This window comes from Neodiprion pinetum, chromosome 7 (genome assembly GCF_021155775.2).
Source record: "Neodiprion pinetum isolate iyNeoPine1 chromosome 7, iyNeoPine1.2, whole genome shotgun sequence".
Lineage (NCBI taxonomy): Eukaryota > Metazoa > Arthropoda > Insecta > Hymenoptera > Diprionidae > Neodiprion > Neodiprion pinetum.
This window is the reverse complement of record NC_060238.1, coordinates 26,834,913-26,851,855: the sequence shown is the minus strand read 5'-3', so window position 1 is coordinate 26,851,855 and position 16,943 is coordinate 26,834,913. Positions and strand designations below refer to the sequence as shown.

Here is a 16,943-nt window from a genome sequence, read left to right as displayed (position 1 = left end):
AAATAAGACACCCCGTACAATGTACATTCCTCTATCCATACGCGAATATAATAACGTCTAATAACATAGCCCCGGAGCCAATAAAAGTGTATACATGTACCGGGCTGCAATCGTGTTGGGGGTCCATGCATATTTACTCATACAGCGATAGAAACGGAGCGACGTAGGTAGGCATTTCTACTTTGTAGTTCGCGCAATGTACGTGGATGTGTGGAAGAAGAAGAAGAAGAAGAAGAAGAAGAAGAAGAAGAAGAAGGAAGAGAAGGAGAAGAACAAGAAGGCTGTAAGTATTCGAATGTGTAGCTCAGACGTACGTGCAAACAACGCTGCGAGTGCCAGAGCGAGAGAGAGAGAGACAGAGAGAGAGAGAGAGAGAGAGAGAGAGAGGAATATAGAAAGAGAAGCGAGAAAAGAAAGAAAAGAGAGAGAGAGAGAGCGAGAGAGAGAAAGAGAGGGAAGAAGAGAAGAGACGCGAGGCGCGACGAGCCGAAGCGACGTCTATAAGAGTACGAGACGAGTACAAGAGTGCGTACGTATACGAGAGTATAGGGCGTAAGCCATAACGCCGAGCGAGTTATGGGACGCTTTTACGAGTCGATGGAACTTTGCAGAAACCTCTACAGTTCATCATAATGACGTTTTATGAAAGGGCAATCGAAATAGCACGAGAATTTCCATCCACCGGTTCGTTATTGATACTAAAATAATTCACATTCGACGATTAACTTTTTGCCTCGAGCCAACACCAATCCATTGGTTTCTCCCTGCTCCACCTATACTTACTGCTGCGCCTACCTAATCTTCACCGGCCTGACAATGTGCGAGCTTATGCCGAGAGGCAGCAAAATATTTCTGTCACTTGTTCCAACAAATCCTCTCTCTTGACTCGAAATATCGCCCGGCGTTCGTGGACTCGCGAATGCACGCTGTATACGCGACCCGCGAGTTGGCAGTCGGACTTTGTTGTCTCTTTCCACGATATAAAGTATATGTAGCGTGATATTTTTCCGGGGCGCACCAGTCGTTACGTTATACTAATTTGTGGTCGATAAAACTATTGTCAGGCTCAGGCATTCATTACCTACAGCATGGAAGACTTCGCTATTGAACGACGCTGATGCCTATGCTAATTTATTGCTAATTGTATTCCCGGCGTGATGTCTCTGCTAATAATACAATCACCGCCGCATTACTGCGCCGCTGCTGCGGTGACGCAACTCGAAATGCATTTGTCGAAATCGAGCATCACGAGTGTTCGAATACTCGTACCTCGGCTGCTGTAAACTTTCCCGCAACCTTATCACCGGTCCCGTACTGTGGTAGTAGTACACCGGTATAACAATAACCCCCTAAGAAAAATGTTGAATGAGAAGATTCGCGCCAGGCTCTCTCGCTGGAAATAAAATATTGTACACGATAAAATATGTAATTTTTGCAGGGTGCGCAGGGTGTTCCAAGTTTCGAGACGCGGTTTGCGGGTAAGGCGGGATGGTGAAACAATTGGCATGGAATATCTATAACTGAGAAATAGCGAAGGTCTGCGCAGGGTACCGTTACCTCGTACCGTCTAGAACCCAGAACTTTGGCGCCGCCTTTTCATAATACGACCTCCGATGACGATTCCGTCCCGAGATAACAGGGTCTGCACGGATATCTCTGATACGTATGCACACAAATTTATATATATGAGATATATATATATATATATATATATATATATATATATATGCGCATATTTGCGTATACGCATACCGGGTATATTACCGAACGATTGTCCGCTTATCGACCATATCGGATCTACAACCCCGACGTGGATCGGCCCGGCCGTACTCATTGTTATATTCTCGGGTCCCCGGAGGACGGGACGCGGGGTCGGAGCCGAGTTCGTCCCGGAGACCCTCTCTCGGCGGGGGGTCGAGCGCTGCCTGGTCCGTTATACGCCCGGTAGCCCTTAGCAACCACCACGGTTGAGAACCCCGAGAATTTTGTCGAAGGATGCCCACGACCCGGTCCCGGTCCCGGGGACTCCGGAGAATAGCCCCCGGTATAAAACCGACTCCCGTAGCACGTGCCGACCGCATGCTCTCCTCCAGCCTCGACTATGCCTGCCTTATAACCTACCCGATTTTACTCGGAGTGGAAAGATTTTCCGGCAACCTAGTTTCCTCACTTCCGTTCCCAACAATCATCTCACATTCTAGACGTCTTCTCCTTCGCAATTCTATCGAGCTCATTCCTCCCTTCGACTCGTCAACGTCATAATTTACCGTCTCTTGCTTACACGCGTAATCCTCGCAACCTGTAGCATTGTTCTTGTCGCAGGTGCTGACAACGAACGAATCAAAGGTCGCCATTTTCGCGCTGGCGAGGAATATTTCAGCGTATCCTTTTCTAAATTCAAACTATACGAGTGTACCGAAACTCGTAGGAGAAATTATCCAAGCTGCGGATACGCGCAAGAACTTGATATGTATCAGCTGATAGTGATTTTCGAAGAAGAGAGAATTTGACGAGATTACTTTTAAACACGGCTTGTTCACGCCAGTATTTCCAAACGTCGTTGGAAAATGATTTTTCGTACTCTCGTATTCGGCTAGTATGGTCGCATCGGAATTTATTCATTCTGCTTTCCGCATTTCCCAGAATAGAAAGCCACTCCCGGTTTACGAGACTACCTGCGAAAGAGGCTCGCAAAGGTTCGAACCGCAGAAAGCTGTGCACAGTTTCGAAATAAAAATGTTGTGACACTGTAAAGAAGAAAAGAGCGAAAGAGAGAGAGAAAGAGAGAGATAGATGGATGGAATGTTTACTATTGCCCTGGTTCAACCTTGGGGCAAATTATAAAGTGCGACATATGACCGTTTAATAACAAAATAAGTAAACATGAAATAGATTTTTTCGGTATAAAAATCTCAAGTATTATATGGACAACTATTCGAAAGCGCTGAGTATCCAAGAATTTTCAGACTTAAACCTAGCTGGAACAAAGAATTGCATGTATTACACTAAAGCGTTATTAATTATATGCTAGCTCTCTCACATAACAGATTTTCATGTAGTTAGAACCTAGTTTCCAACAGACACTGGTGATATCGCAGTTCACAACGCAACGCCTCCTAGATGTCAATATTTCTGATTAATATGTTGTGACTAAAATTTCGATTTCAAGCAAACGAGCGAACAATCTAGTTTTGAGAGTTGACAGAATGGGAGAAGACTTAACAGCTAAGGGTAAAGAATGCCAAAAATACACAGAGAGAGAGAGAGGGGGGGAGGGGGTGAAGAAAGATGGACAGTGAGAAAAAGAGAAAGTGAGCGAAGGGAAAATAACTGGCTGAATTGATGTGACAATAGGTTTGTGAATTAATTCTAATTCGCCTGAATTATTAAAAATTAACTGAAATAATGAAGATTAACTGATTGTGAGAAATAATTAACTTGTGGGAAATTAAGTCAAGTTAATGTGAATTACTTTGGATTTGTGCCACAATTATCAGTTCAGACAGAGAAAAAACTGAATTGAATTAAGAATATTAGGTTCGATTAAAAAAAAATTTATTTTAATTAACACACAATACAAAGTAATGAATTTAAATTTTTTGGAAATCATTCGTTTCAGAGTGAATTATCGAGACTTGTCGAAAATTGTAAAAAAAAAAAATGTAATTTCATTAATTGAAATGAATTGCGTTGAGATAAATAAATTTGTCAAAATACAGAAAAAAAATCGAAATAAGAGAAAAAAAGTTAAATTGTACGAATTAATTTAAAGAGAGAGAGAGAGAGAGAGATAGAGAGATACTGTGAAAATCCAAAGGTTTGCAGCTAGTAACTGGCAAGTTACATGTGTATAACAGAGTCGTCAGTTAAAACCTGAGCGATGCCTAAGCTGCAGTCCGTCGATATCGCCCGAGTCCCGCGTATCTGCTTGCGCAGACTGCCGTGCACGCGTAAATCGTTCGTCTAGTCACATACTTAGGCCGTCGCGTTGCGATCTTACGATAACGATCGTGCGTTGGCAAAATTTCCTCAAAGGATTAGGGATAGATTCTTAATTGCACGGCCGCAAGCGGTAGATCACGGAGTTGAATCTAGAAACTAGTAAATCGGTGTAGAGATATAAAACCTTGGCAGAGTCGTAAAAATAATTGCGCGAGATTGCATCTAGGTTAGTTCGCTATATGCATAAACAACAATAATGATACGCAGACAGTGTTACACTGGCCTGACTTTGAGCGTGTACGTACGTCGTACGTAAACGCACGACCATAACGTCGCCTCACCTAACATACCGTGTGGTGCAGGTATGGAAGGTATGATCCAGCCAGGTTGTAGGTACGACGTGCAGGCGCTGAGCCACGGACACTCCGCATCGGCACCGTCGTGTAGGTGAAACGCACCAACGGCACCACGAGGCAGCGGAGATAGTTGTGAATTATAGTTGTCGGTAGTCGAGGCCTGCATGCCCTAGCATTTACCTATAAAATGTAAAATGCACGGCTTGCACAAGTTACTATTACAAAGCATACGTTCGCTGTTTTATTGTTACCCGGAGTTTCTTGCGAAGCGTATAGTCGGTCCGGCGATTATTTAGTTCCATAAAATTATTAATAAGAGTAATTTTGCATCATTACATACGCCGCTCGCCCGCTCGCCATTTCGCGTTCCGTGGCTCCGGACATTCCGTTTCTTCCTTCGTATTCAATTATCATCGAATATGCTCTACGAATATTTTATTCTTTCGATTCCGTTGCTTTTCGCATTATCTACGCGCAGGAAAATTGCCGAGGTACTGCAGTTTGATATCCAGTTTGCGGGACACGCCGAAGGTGCGATACATCGGCATCGCTAACCTGCGCGGAACTTGACGTCACACGTCCATACCGCAGACGTAATCGCTAATTGCAGGGCTTGTAGTATTCCAAGATCCCCAACTTGTTCGAAGAATTGATAATAACTGACAAACGCGGGACATTAACGAGAATGGGAATGGGAATGGGAATGGGAATGGGAATGGAATTTCCAGTCTCCGATTCGTTGTATGCATAAACCGCAGTGCCGGTCCGGCGAATCGCCAACACGTGAGAATATAATAATACCTGAAAGCCGCGCTGCAGCGCGTTGGACGATTGTTTGACAGGAAACAGCGAGCGATTTCTCTCCGAGGCCCGAGAGGTTCGAATCGATGACAAATAATCCGTCCGCATAGCCGGTGCGGGTTGCGCGCCGATGTTCGTTTCCGGGTTGATCTTCGCGGATGCGGTAGGAGGAGAATAAGACGCGCGTCTCTCCCGCGAGGCCGTAATGAGCGCGGGGTTCCTCGAAGCCCCCTCTCACCCGGCGTCCCTAAGGTAAAGGTGTAAAAGGAGTCGATGACCTGCGGAGTCTGGAGAAGAAGACTGGCCTGGTCCTCCTCACTCGGCGACGAGCCGCGACGAACCGAGAACCATAGCAGCGACCGAGAACCGAGATGAGCCAACGACGTACGGGGACAACGACGTCGAGTCGAAGAGTAAAGGAATAACACGAAATAAAGCGAGTAAAGTTGAAGAGTCAACAAGGCCGTCGCTTCGATGAAGTCTCAAGCCCCGAGCCTCCGCACGTACCTATCCCCGTACTGTTTGCACGAGTTTCAGAACCCGTTTCATTCCGACATCTCTCTTTGACCGATGCTTCGGCTTTCACACGCAGTTTACTTAGGACATGGTGAAAGACTCGCTCGCGTATCAAATTGAATATTCAACCGAAAATAAAAATCTCCTCATCGCGCTGCGGCTATCTATACCCACCCGTACGAGGTAGGTGGAACCGAAGAGTTCCGTCCACATTTTATACCTACCCACGCTCCTGCATGCGGCACACTGCGCGGGTAACTACGATTTAACGTCTCTGTTATATAATACGCAATCATATTACTCGCCGTCGCGGGACTCGATTCCTCGCAAAGGTTGGAGCCTCGATAAATCAACCGACGGCCGAATCTGTAAATTCCTCGCTTTTCCCGTGTACATCCGCTCATTCCTACGAGGGACGGTCGTTGCTTAACGAGAACCTCAAGACCTCAGCCGCATCCCAGCAAAGAGAAACACCCTGCGAGAGAATAATCCTGGCGCTATAACGGCGCTATACCTGGAGCTCATCTTTCGAAACCATTCAACCCGAACAACCGTCACAATTCCGTCACCGAACTATACCCGACACAAATCGATGCTTGTTGGGTGTTCAGAAGCCACCTTGTAAGCGTCACTTAATGCCCACCTCGGGGTAGTTGAGTTAAGTTGGGTTGGGTTGGGTTAGGTTGGGTTGAGTCGGGTCGGGTCGAGTCGGGTCGGGGTGGGTCGGGTTGGCTCAGGTTAGGCTTGATTAAGGCTCGGCGGCTTTGCCTAGGTATATTATACGTAGACAGGTACCGAACCCTCACCGTAGACACGGACCTGAATCCGACCGTACTTCAACGCCAGCGTTCAACCCCCGCGAGGTCTAATCGTCGATTTAACAACTCACCTCCGCGTGGTACTTTTGCGACAAGTTCGCAAGCTCTTCATAATATCTGCTCGCGTCAATTGTGTTGGTACAAGTACGTCAGCTGGTCCGTGTCTCTGCCTGCAGCTTTTGGGAGAATATGCACAGACTCTGCAGAGTAAAGTGCAGTAGTCCGGGGGTCGGCATAGTTGCCCTAAAAACGACAATCCAAATTTAATGAGCTTTGATCGTTCGTTGGGTAATCCTCGACTTGTCTACGACGGTAGCCGTGTAGTTGGTGTTAAACATTACTGCCGGTTATCATTTAACGTGTCACGTCAGTCCGAACCACGCGATAACGAATTTACACGAAAGAGCACGACCGCCCCGCGCTTGTCCTCTGCGTTATACCTAACAAGTTAAGAACTAAGAGCGGATTAACAAATTACGGATCGAACTGCGGCAAGCTTTCTTCCGTCATCGCGCTCTCGGATTACACCGAGCGGACCGATGCAGGCATAATTGGTTTTGTGTAGAACGGAGTCGACGTGTAAGACATATTGAGAAAATGTCAGGTCCTATTTTCGGGTGCAATCAGGCAATCATTATATCTAATATATATGTATATATATATACTCGGTTATACTCCTAGTTATACTTATTCTCCTTACTTGATCGGTTTGCGCAATATTTCGTCCTGCTGATCCTAAAAGCTCGCACGTGGGTCAAAAATTAAAATGTTCACATCTTGCGAAGGTCGCATTATCGAAGTTTCGAAAGCACGAAAATCTATTTCAGAGAATTCTAAAGTCCAGAACGTCGAAATATATAAAAGAAACATATTAAAAAGCTAAAATACGGTATTGTCAAAATTTTGACGTACCGATGTTTCACTTCTGTGTATTGTACTGTACCTCGAAATTCTACGAATAAAATTGTGGCTCTATAAAAATTCAATATTTTAACCCCTCTGCCGTATGGCGATTCGACTTTTCGAACATCACCCCAAACGACGACAACACCAGCGTCAACAACTCTATTACATTTCGCTAAAGAAAAGTATCAATGCTTGTGCGAAGAGACTTCGGTTTGTCAATGCAATCTATTTTGGTTCCAACACTGCACTCTTTACCCAGTGCATATATGTATATGCGAACCTACAGTTTAGAATAGATAAGTAAATTTGATCTCATCGGTACAGTCGCACCCTACATCGCAAACAGTGACGTCATGTAGAAAGTGTATTCACGTACAAAAACATTGAATTTGCTAACAATTTTATCAAAGTGTAGGTATAAAGAGTCGAACCAAATGTTTTCAGCATGATATTGAGAATTTCAAATTATCCAGGAAACTTTAAGCGAAGGGTGCGACTAAACCGAACGGACAAAGTGTACACCGTGTAACCGGGGGGTCGATTATGTAATACCTATCACTTTTCCCATTTCCCACCATCCAAGCATTTCGATTGGGTAACTAAACTTCCCAAATGTGAAAAGCGAAATTAACTGAGCCCCTGGACCCGCAACTCGAGTAACTAAGCAACATATCTCAATCGGTACGATCAGGTGGACGAAACGTAGATGATACGACAAGGTCGACATCGGATTTCCCACTTCTCTCTCCCTCTCATTTTTCTCCATCTCTCACTCTCGCCGAGGGTGGTACGCGTGGTAGGTAGAACCCAACCTAGGTATACATGTGTACGTACTCATACTCGACGTACGCGTGTTAAGACTCGTATATCGTTGGCTCGCGGGGGCAGCGACTCTTTGGCGCGACTCGTAGCTGAATCACGAGAGGCGTGGCCTACGACCGACCGGACGACCAATGGCAAAACGTCGCTTCGTTTGCGCACATACGACTTTCCCCGACCCCCGCCCCTCGCCCCGCCAGAGCGGCGGCGACGACCCGTCCAAGTACGCGACCGCGCAAAGACCTAGACCCGCCGTCCAACCGTATCAATTCCCACTTTCGAGCCAGCCGTTGAATGAGACGCGCCACGTAAGATTGACCAAACGCGCCTGCGCTACTTGGCTACTTTTCTGTAATCTGTACTTGGATGAATGCAAATCACCTTATAGCGCTGTCAAGCATGTTGCAGGTGAATGTCATATTTCAGGGCGAAGCTTGAAAGAACTCGGGGCTGCCGGTTACGATCTTACCCAACTCACCCCGAGTTCGCGCCATTTGCATTAATTTTTCAGATTTTTCCGTTATCTCAAGGTATTCGTACACCCGTGCATATTACGCGGGCAGGTCTGTATTTAAAAACCCGGACGACTTTGGCCGAGCTGTCGAGTAACTGACAGGCGTGACCGCGTACCAACTGTGCGGCTGATTTTTGGATAAGTAAATTTGGGGTACGGGTCAAAGATGTATCTAATAATATTACGTAGCTGACGCAAGATATTACCTTTCTCCTCTCGATTAGCGTGCTAAAGGTAAACCAAGGTACCTAAAGGATGCGACGGAATGGATTGTCCGTCTTGGATGTGCATCGCGATTCGTCGGCCACCTGTATGTGGGGGAGGGGGGAGGGGGGGGGGGGGGGCAAGGGGCTGAAGGACCGAGAGACCTGGCAGGAAATTGCCTCCAAAATCTAATTACCAGACTTTTATATGGCGATCGTAAAATGGTCGAATGAATGCGAACTGCTGCAGCCTGCAGTCTCTTCTCGCCATTATACATGCGCGTGTGCGTGTGTGTGCATGAGTGTAATTACATCTATCGCACACATATATATATACATATATATATATATGTATATGTATATATATATATGTATATGTATATATATGTATATATATATATACATGTATATGTATATATATATATGTATATGTATATATATGTATATATATATACACACACACACATGTATAGATACAACATAGATGATTTACGTGTATCCACATTATACACATAGGTATACCTTGTACCTAGGTGATACTGCCCTTGGTCGCTCCTTATTCAGAATAGGCACAGAATTATTGCATTTGAGGAATGTTAATGCAAAACTCGTTAAAATCTAATCACTAGATATCGCAATATAAGGGTTGAACATTCATCCCCATTAGTAACCTCATTTGATATGCAAATTTATTTAGTTTCACAGCTATTCTCGATTTCGTAATTTGAAGTACTAATCAAAATGGCAAACTACCTATCGGGTAGTTATTCAACGATGCTATTTTGTTTTTACGTGAGGTATTTGGGAGAAAACATAAGAGGACATTTCCATTTCGTCATGCGGAATACACCTACAGCTTAAATTCTTTTCTTTACGGTTAGCCATCGTTTCATTTTATTTTCTTATGTAATTCACTTTTTGCACTATGCGTTTCGGACTGAAACTCTGTCGTTTGCTACGGAGCACACAAACATTTGTTCATTTTACTTAATACGTGACAATCGAGTGTTGTGATACAGATATTTTCGTAATTCAAATAAATCTACACTGAGAAAAGAGTCTCGTCGTAATAAATAAATAAATTTCGTTGACTATTTTCAGGGACCATTTTTCAACTGTTAAAAGACTTACTGACGCGTAATAAATATGTGCGTTGTTACAACGACAGTCGAAATTTTCTAGTACTCGAAGCAAATAGAACATTAACCCACCGCTAAAATACGTGAAATTATTGAAAACGTACTTTCCCTTACCAAAAAATTAGCACTAATTGTAAAGAATTTCACACCGTGTTATCCCAAATGAAGATTTATTGACAGTTAACAAATCTTATTTGAGGATTCGAAGTTTATACAGAGCCCACCAATCGCACGTTCCAAGTACATTTTTTACATTTTGCACGCAGTTCGTAGGCCGAGCCGAGGTTGATTTATAATAAAAGCCAGTGCGGCAATGCAACAGTAATGTTATGGAGCTGATATTACGATCTTGGGGCTTACTCGAGCCTCTTCCAACATTTAAATGTCATACAGTGCAGCGTGTTTTTATTCATAAATTCCTGATCGGGACATGCGAAATTATGTTTGAGGTTAGGAGCGTGCAATATAAGATTTATTTCCAACTCACACGTGAACATTCGGACGTTCGTCTCGCCGATTCGATTCAAACGCACGGTACGTAACGTTCATCTCCCAAGAACGACGTGCGCTTTGCGACAGATTCAAAATGAGTCGGTTTGGAAAAAGTGACAGCGGCCATATCCGCAGTACGGCAACGAAGCAACAAGTATGTAATTTGAAATCGCTAAATAGGATTTTCCATACAATAGACGACTGATTAACTGTTAATAAATAATCATTCGGTACCAATATTTAATTAGTTGAACATCGCGGTCGATTGTTTTACATAACAGGATACTGTTTCTGATGTAACAGATGACTTATCAACTGTTAACAAATCTTCATTTCGCACAAAGAAGTATACACAAATGCGCGTTTTATTATCCATAACTAAATATTTATTTCGCCATACTGAAATATACGATTTGTTAACAGTAAATGAGTCCTGTTCGCTATAACAAGACTCTTTTCTCAGTGTAGTTTCACTTGGCAATAGAAATTATTATTCTAATCAATATTTATTTTAAATCGAACGATGCACCTATATTTCCTTGAAATCAATGAATATTCTTCTACCACATTCTACCATATTTGATCGCCACATTTGGTAAATTTACCCAATCCCAAAACGTAATTTTCTGAATCAGTTTTTGACTCTACAATTTTACGAAACACGATTCCGAGAAGGAGAATAAATCAATGCATAAATATTTTATTAGAATATCGGGGAAGTTACGAGGCTGGATATTTTTATTCGAAACCGTTTATTACCGTGGTCGCAAAAAAACTTTACATACACGTATACGTATAACATGAAGGTAAAAAATGAAATGGCATCAATACCGATTACTCTTTACAAGCAGAAATTACAGGTAACCGACTTCCTGACGTTCGCTTCTGAAATATACACCGCGAGGTTAAATGAACGGGTGCGATGTCCGCGGCACTCGCTTCCCGCTGATGGCAGGTATAATATAACCGCGAGGTAGGTATGTATACGGTATAGCTGGATGTAAAAGGGCGCCAAAGAGTGAGCACAGCTAGGTATTCACGTGATCGCGCACGCGCGCGCCCGTGTGTGTGTGTGTGTGTGTGGGTGCGTGTGCACACTCGTCACAGGACACGCACGATCGTGTGCCTGTGGAACTTATTTATTTGCCATCTACGAATACAGAGAAGGTAGCCGAGTTCTTGTTCTATCATTGGTCGAGGGGATATCCCCGCCTATGATGTGCGCGTCACTACGTTATTATGCATTCGCTATCCCGCACCCCGTTTAGCCTCCCCCTACTCGAGAGTCTGCGCGTGGAAAAAGCCCGCTATATATACAGACATATAGATGTATATGTTGTGTATTTTTATATACGTACATTAATTATTATACATATGGAAAATGATCCCTTACCCTTCCTACACCTTCGTCCGAGAAGTATTAACGCCGAAATTCACCGGAGTAACGAGAGAATCTTACAACGCTACTGGTCAAAGGACTGGTATAAATCGTTCCTGCTTTTCGCAACGATACATGACTGAATTATTAGCAACAAGAGTGCAACTTGTAACAGCGAGACATTAGTCTTTGCAATCGCTGGAGGGTCACCCGGCAGCCTGAGCGGTAGAAATAATACATGTAAATATCCCGAAGGGTGTGGCGAATCGGCTCAAGAAGATCATCCCAGGTATTTTTTAGCGGCTATCTCTACTCTGCCTCCTCGAGCCGACCGCCAGCTAGACAAACCCCGCGGGTGGTTCGACACGGTTTACGTCTCTTCCGATAAAGAAATTTCTACCACCGGCAAAAATGGTATTCCAAGATACGACAAAATTCCAGATAGCACTGTATAAGTTTCGACCCTGTTCTCCTCTCTCCGCGTTGCAGCGTCGCGTCGTCTTATCGCACTCTCCGAAGCTGGGGAGCCCGGACAGCCTGCAGATACGCGATCCGAGCAGCTTCCGATACGAGATAAGACGGGTAGGTAGGTAGGTAGGTAGGTAGGTAGGTAGGTAGGTACGTACGTACGTACGTACCTACGTATAACAAATACCTGGGTCACCGCGTTTCAAGATACAATTCTGACCCTTGCGCGGCACCGGAGAAAATGTGCAAGGCTCGCGAAAATGCGGACACATGCACGTACGCCGTTCGGGTAAGGCTTGATTCGTTCGACGAAACATTTTCCTAGAAGCTGTTAACAGTTACGTCTCGATCTGTGCCAAACGCACATCGGGCCGACTGCCTGACATATCGACAGACTGTTTGTTGTTATCTGTTCAGAAAAAAACAAGGTTCCTTATTATGGAAATGATGATTCGGTCAGATATAACAGGTGATACGTTACGGCGTAAAGATATAATTTCTGACAAGTCATCCGTGCACTGTTGCACGTAAAAAAATAACAGACGTGGAGAAACGGACCTGCAGGCCGGGTCGAGACACACGTGCGTGATCAATGCTGGCCGGGTTCAGTTTTGCTTTAAAAAAACTATTAGGATGAAGGAATAACCGGTGTAATTGTACACACAGTCAGGTACAAGGTGTTTATACCGGGGCTAGTGAGATGCGGTTGACACGCCGAGTCATTGTCGGATAATACAAAGATTGATTGCCTACCGATGTGTGGGTGTTGAATGGATCCTTCGTACACAGCTAATATCACCCGCCGCTCGATCTAAGGATAACAACCTATTTTCCACCTAGACCGGAGTCGCTAAATAGGTACGAAATTCAAGACGCACTCGTCCCGGCTGGCTGACTCGAACTTCGCACTCTACCGTACTTTATATAATGTATAATATACATATAAGTATAACTAGACTTAAGCTGCGTTAGGTACGCCCGGCGAGAATCGTGCGGTCGACGAAAATTGTTTAGAATTCATACGGAATTGTTAATGCGATTTCTGACACGAGGAGAAACAGCCGTACGTGCAGCACGTACCTACGCACACGCGCGCACAACGCGAGGGATATAAATAAAGATTGAACATCGCATCCTGTATGTACGTACATGTGTGTACCTGTAATACGGTACGAGGTGTGAGCAGGAATCCGTACCGTCGCCTACATATAGGTGTGTGTATAATAATCTGGAGGCATAATACGAGTACAGAGCATGTACAATTCCTTGAGCCGATATATATATATTATATATATATATATATGTATGTATACTCCGCGACACTTTGACCAGAGTTTCTCTCGTCAAAACAACTTCGGCACTGCTGAGAATAAGAACATTATGCGCGTACGTATTACACGAGGACGGTGCGAATGTCAACGGGTATAATACAATCTCCTTCGAGTATAAATAAAAGCTCGAATCAACGTACGTGCGTCTACGTATACGTATAAAAACCTGTAAAAATTAACGCTCCGTCTCTCGTCGGTTGTCAATCAATCTTACATACTTTGATTTTAATCTTTTGAAGCCGTCTGTCGGTGCGTCGTACCTCATACCCAGGCGTTAGAGGTTACACGTAATATTACCTGCTCAGAGACATGCCCAGGTCCGCGGTACGCGTATGTGCATGCCCGTGTATTATGATACCGCGTTTGGCAAAAAGTGTCCTCGATATGCTCACAGAGCACCGAAGCCTTAAGCCTAAGCCAAATCCGCAAGTATAAAGTGAGATTCCGACGTTGCTCGGAATGAGAACGGCGAACGACCCCGTAATTATTCCTTGGCTCGATGGTTCCTCATCGCTCCTTACCGGGCCTCATTAATTTGCCAAGTAATTCCTACAAATCGGTATTACTTTCCCCCTATGCCTGTAATATTTTATGTGCGCATTTCTGATACTTATCGAAAGGTCAAATATATGCTTGTGTGTACAGGCAGAGAGCCAAGGGACGGAGAACGGTTAATTGCCCGGTCCGAGCCTTCCGCGAAAATCAATCGATGACTAATAGGCTGTCAGAGTTTCAAAGATGGCACGAATGTGAGCGAAGGGAAGTGAATAATCATTAGACTGGCATTAGGTTGGTCAGCGACAGACGTGCCGTAGCGATCGATTGTTGTAAAAGTGTACAACAACGCGGAAGGACATGGTTGAGAAAAAGAGACAAAGAGAGAAAGAGAGAGAAAAAGAGATGGGACTCACCATGGGACTGTCGGGCGGGTGGTGGTGATGGTTGATCGCGATGTTGGCCATGGCTACTCCTCCACCGGGATTCCCCATTTCCTGAAACTCGTCCGATATCTCCATCGCGTACGATGGCAACGGTTCTCTGTTCTTAACCCGAATTTTGACGGCTTAACCGGCGCGCGGTCAAAAGGGCCACGAAAACCCTTCGCCACGCTACTGTAGGGTTAGAAATATAAACAACTCGCGTACTGCACTGGCCCAGGTTCGTTTTTTCTTCTTCTTCCGCTTCTTCCTTTCCTTGATTATTATTAATCTTGCTGTTCTCGTTATTCTTGTCGTTATAATAATTGGTATTGTTGCTATTATTGATACGATCGTTTCTATTTTTGCTTTCCCGTTTCCCGGGTATCGAGTGCCAGCAAAGTGTGCGATCGGTCGACGTCAACGCGGATGGACGATGAGTCTAAACGCCGTGATAGGGATGCGGTCGACGGTCCACGTGGGTGCGTTGCGCTTTCCACTAGATACGCGTATTTGCAAACCGCGATCTTTTATAATTCTTTCAATTTATTCGTTCATCATTCGTCTGTTTCGCGATTTGTACAAATCGTTTGTCACAAACTCGTCAAATCTCCCGTTCATTTCATCGCGCGCATTATTTTTGAATGCGTATTTAGTCGCATGTGAATGATATAAATAGGTAAATCGATGACAGGTCGATCACGCTACGTTCGCAGAGACGAGAGAGTGAACGCGACGTCGTGGGTTCTCAACGAACGCGACAGACGCTGATAAATGCTGGTGAGAAAACCGACGACGTGCATGGATAAAAAATCGAGAGCTAGTCGGCCGTCGAGCGAGAGACCGGCGAATACTCGTCAAGGTGTACATTCGGATTGGCGTCAGCGCTGCCCCGTTACTCACAGGTGATAATCCTTTACTTTCTGCACAGCTATGCCGAGTCGTCCGCGGGAAACACACACTGCACACTGTCTTCTCTACGTTGATAGATTTGTCATATTATTACACGCCTGCGTCTCTATTCCGTCTCCGCGTTTACAGATATAGTTGTATCTATCTCCGGGGTGTAACCGCCGTAATTGCATAGAAGACAGAACGCCACTGCGGCCGATTTGCCGTTTTTCGAACGTTTCGTCGCTCGAACTGGATGATTCGCAAACAAAACGTAGGACACACACGGTTCGTTTGACTATCGGTGTAATCAAAAAAGATCGCAATGACGCCGTGGTTCGAACGGAGCTGTCAAATTTACTCTGTGCCGAGCAACGGGCTGTGGTGACGTCGAGCACTGCTTTTAGTCGCACGGTTCGTATCGGAAATTCTCGGTATTGTAATAATTAATCAACGTTCACCACGACACACTGCAACAGCTTTTATACGACAGCGACTGACTCTTCGCAACGTCAATCCAGGCACAAGGGTGTGTGGTGGCAGCGGTGCGACAAGCGTTTATCGAAACCAACACTACAGTAGGCGCGCGCACGTTCGCGTCCTCTGGCGATCTGAGCTTTGTAAAGGCTCGTTCAGGAAGGCCCCACTTCCGTTCCTTACGATTAGTTCGTATCTTGCTCGTGGTGGGGCGCGTTCACCGGGGGCGTTTCCTTCTCGAATACTCCCACGAGGCACGCCTACCTCGGGTGCACGTGATCTACAACTTGGAGCTGCCTTTGCATTTTTCAAATCACCATACTGTAATTCCACACCTTTATGGATCACCCTAGCTGATATGTACCTTCGGGCTTCGGTGTTGCAGGTATGGGGAATTCCCGCCGGCGCGACGCACGATTTTCCGATATTCCCAATGTTGAGGATTAAATAACCCTAACGACGACCGTACCTCGACCCTCGTGAAATTCCATGAAACGAGAGAAATTTTTTTCCAGACGCCAGCTTCAACGTGCACGGATGAATTCTACTCGAAAGATTGCGATATCGTGCCGGGTTCTTCGGGGTCACAGAGCCGGAATAAGAGACCGGCAATTGGCCGGCACCCGGCGCCACGTGATACCAGGGGACGAATCGGAACGGTCGCCCGTAGGTGCAAGAGGTGCCTCTGCAGATACCGTAAAAGCCACGAAACCCCGCTAGTCACGCGCGATTAGCGCGATTCACGCGTCGTTTTCGCACGATTCGACGTGACTGTTAAGTATCAAAGACATTCACCGATTCGCATACCACGCGGAGCTCATAATTGCCGATACTATTCATTCTTTCATCATTCGGCATTAATAACATGTATATATAATGTATATAATGTACATACGACATATACCCGTGCCGTGGGGGGCGTGATTATGCAACGTAAAGCCGTTCTATTCAATTCACACGTTGTCGTCTTGTCGA

The 16,943-nt window shown here is 45.0% G+C and overlaps 1 protein-coding gene across 2 annotated transcripts in view; it reads right to left on the bottom strand.

Annotated features, from left to right (window-relative positions):
* Positions 1 to 16,108, bottom strand: part of retn (retained) — a 92,964-nt gene extending 76,856 nt beyond the window's left edge. For both annotated transcript variants that reach the window (XM_069137543.1, XM_069137544.1), the window contains exon 1: positions 14,595 to 16,108. In XM_069137543.1, coding sequence (XP_068993644.1) covers positions 14,595 to 14,699 — 105 coding nt within the window. In that variant the 5' untranslated portion in view covers positions 14,700 to 16,108. The remainder of the gene's footprint in view (positions 1 to 14,594) is intronic.
* Positions 16,109 to 16,943: the final 835 nt, after the last annotated feature.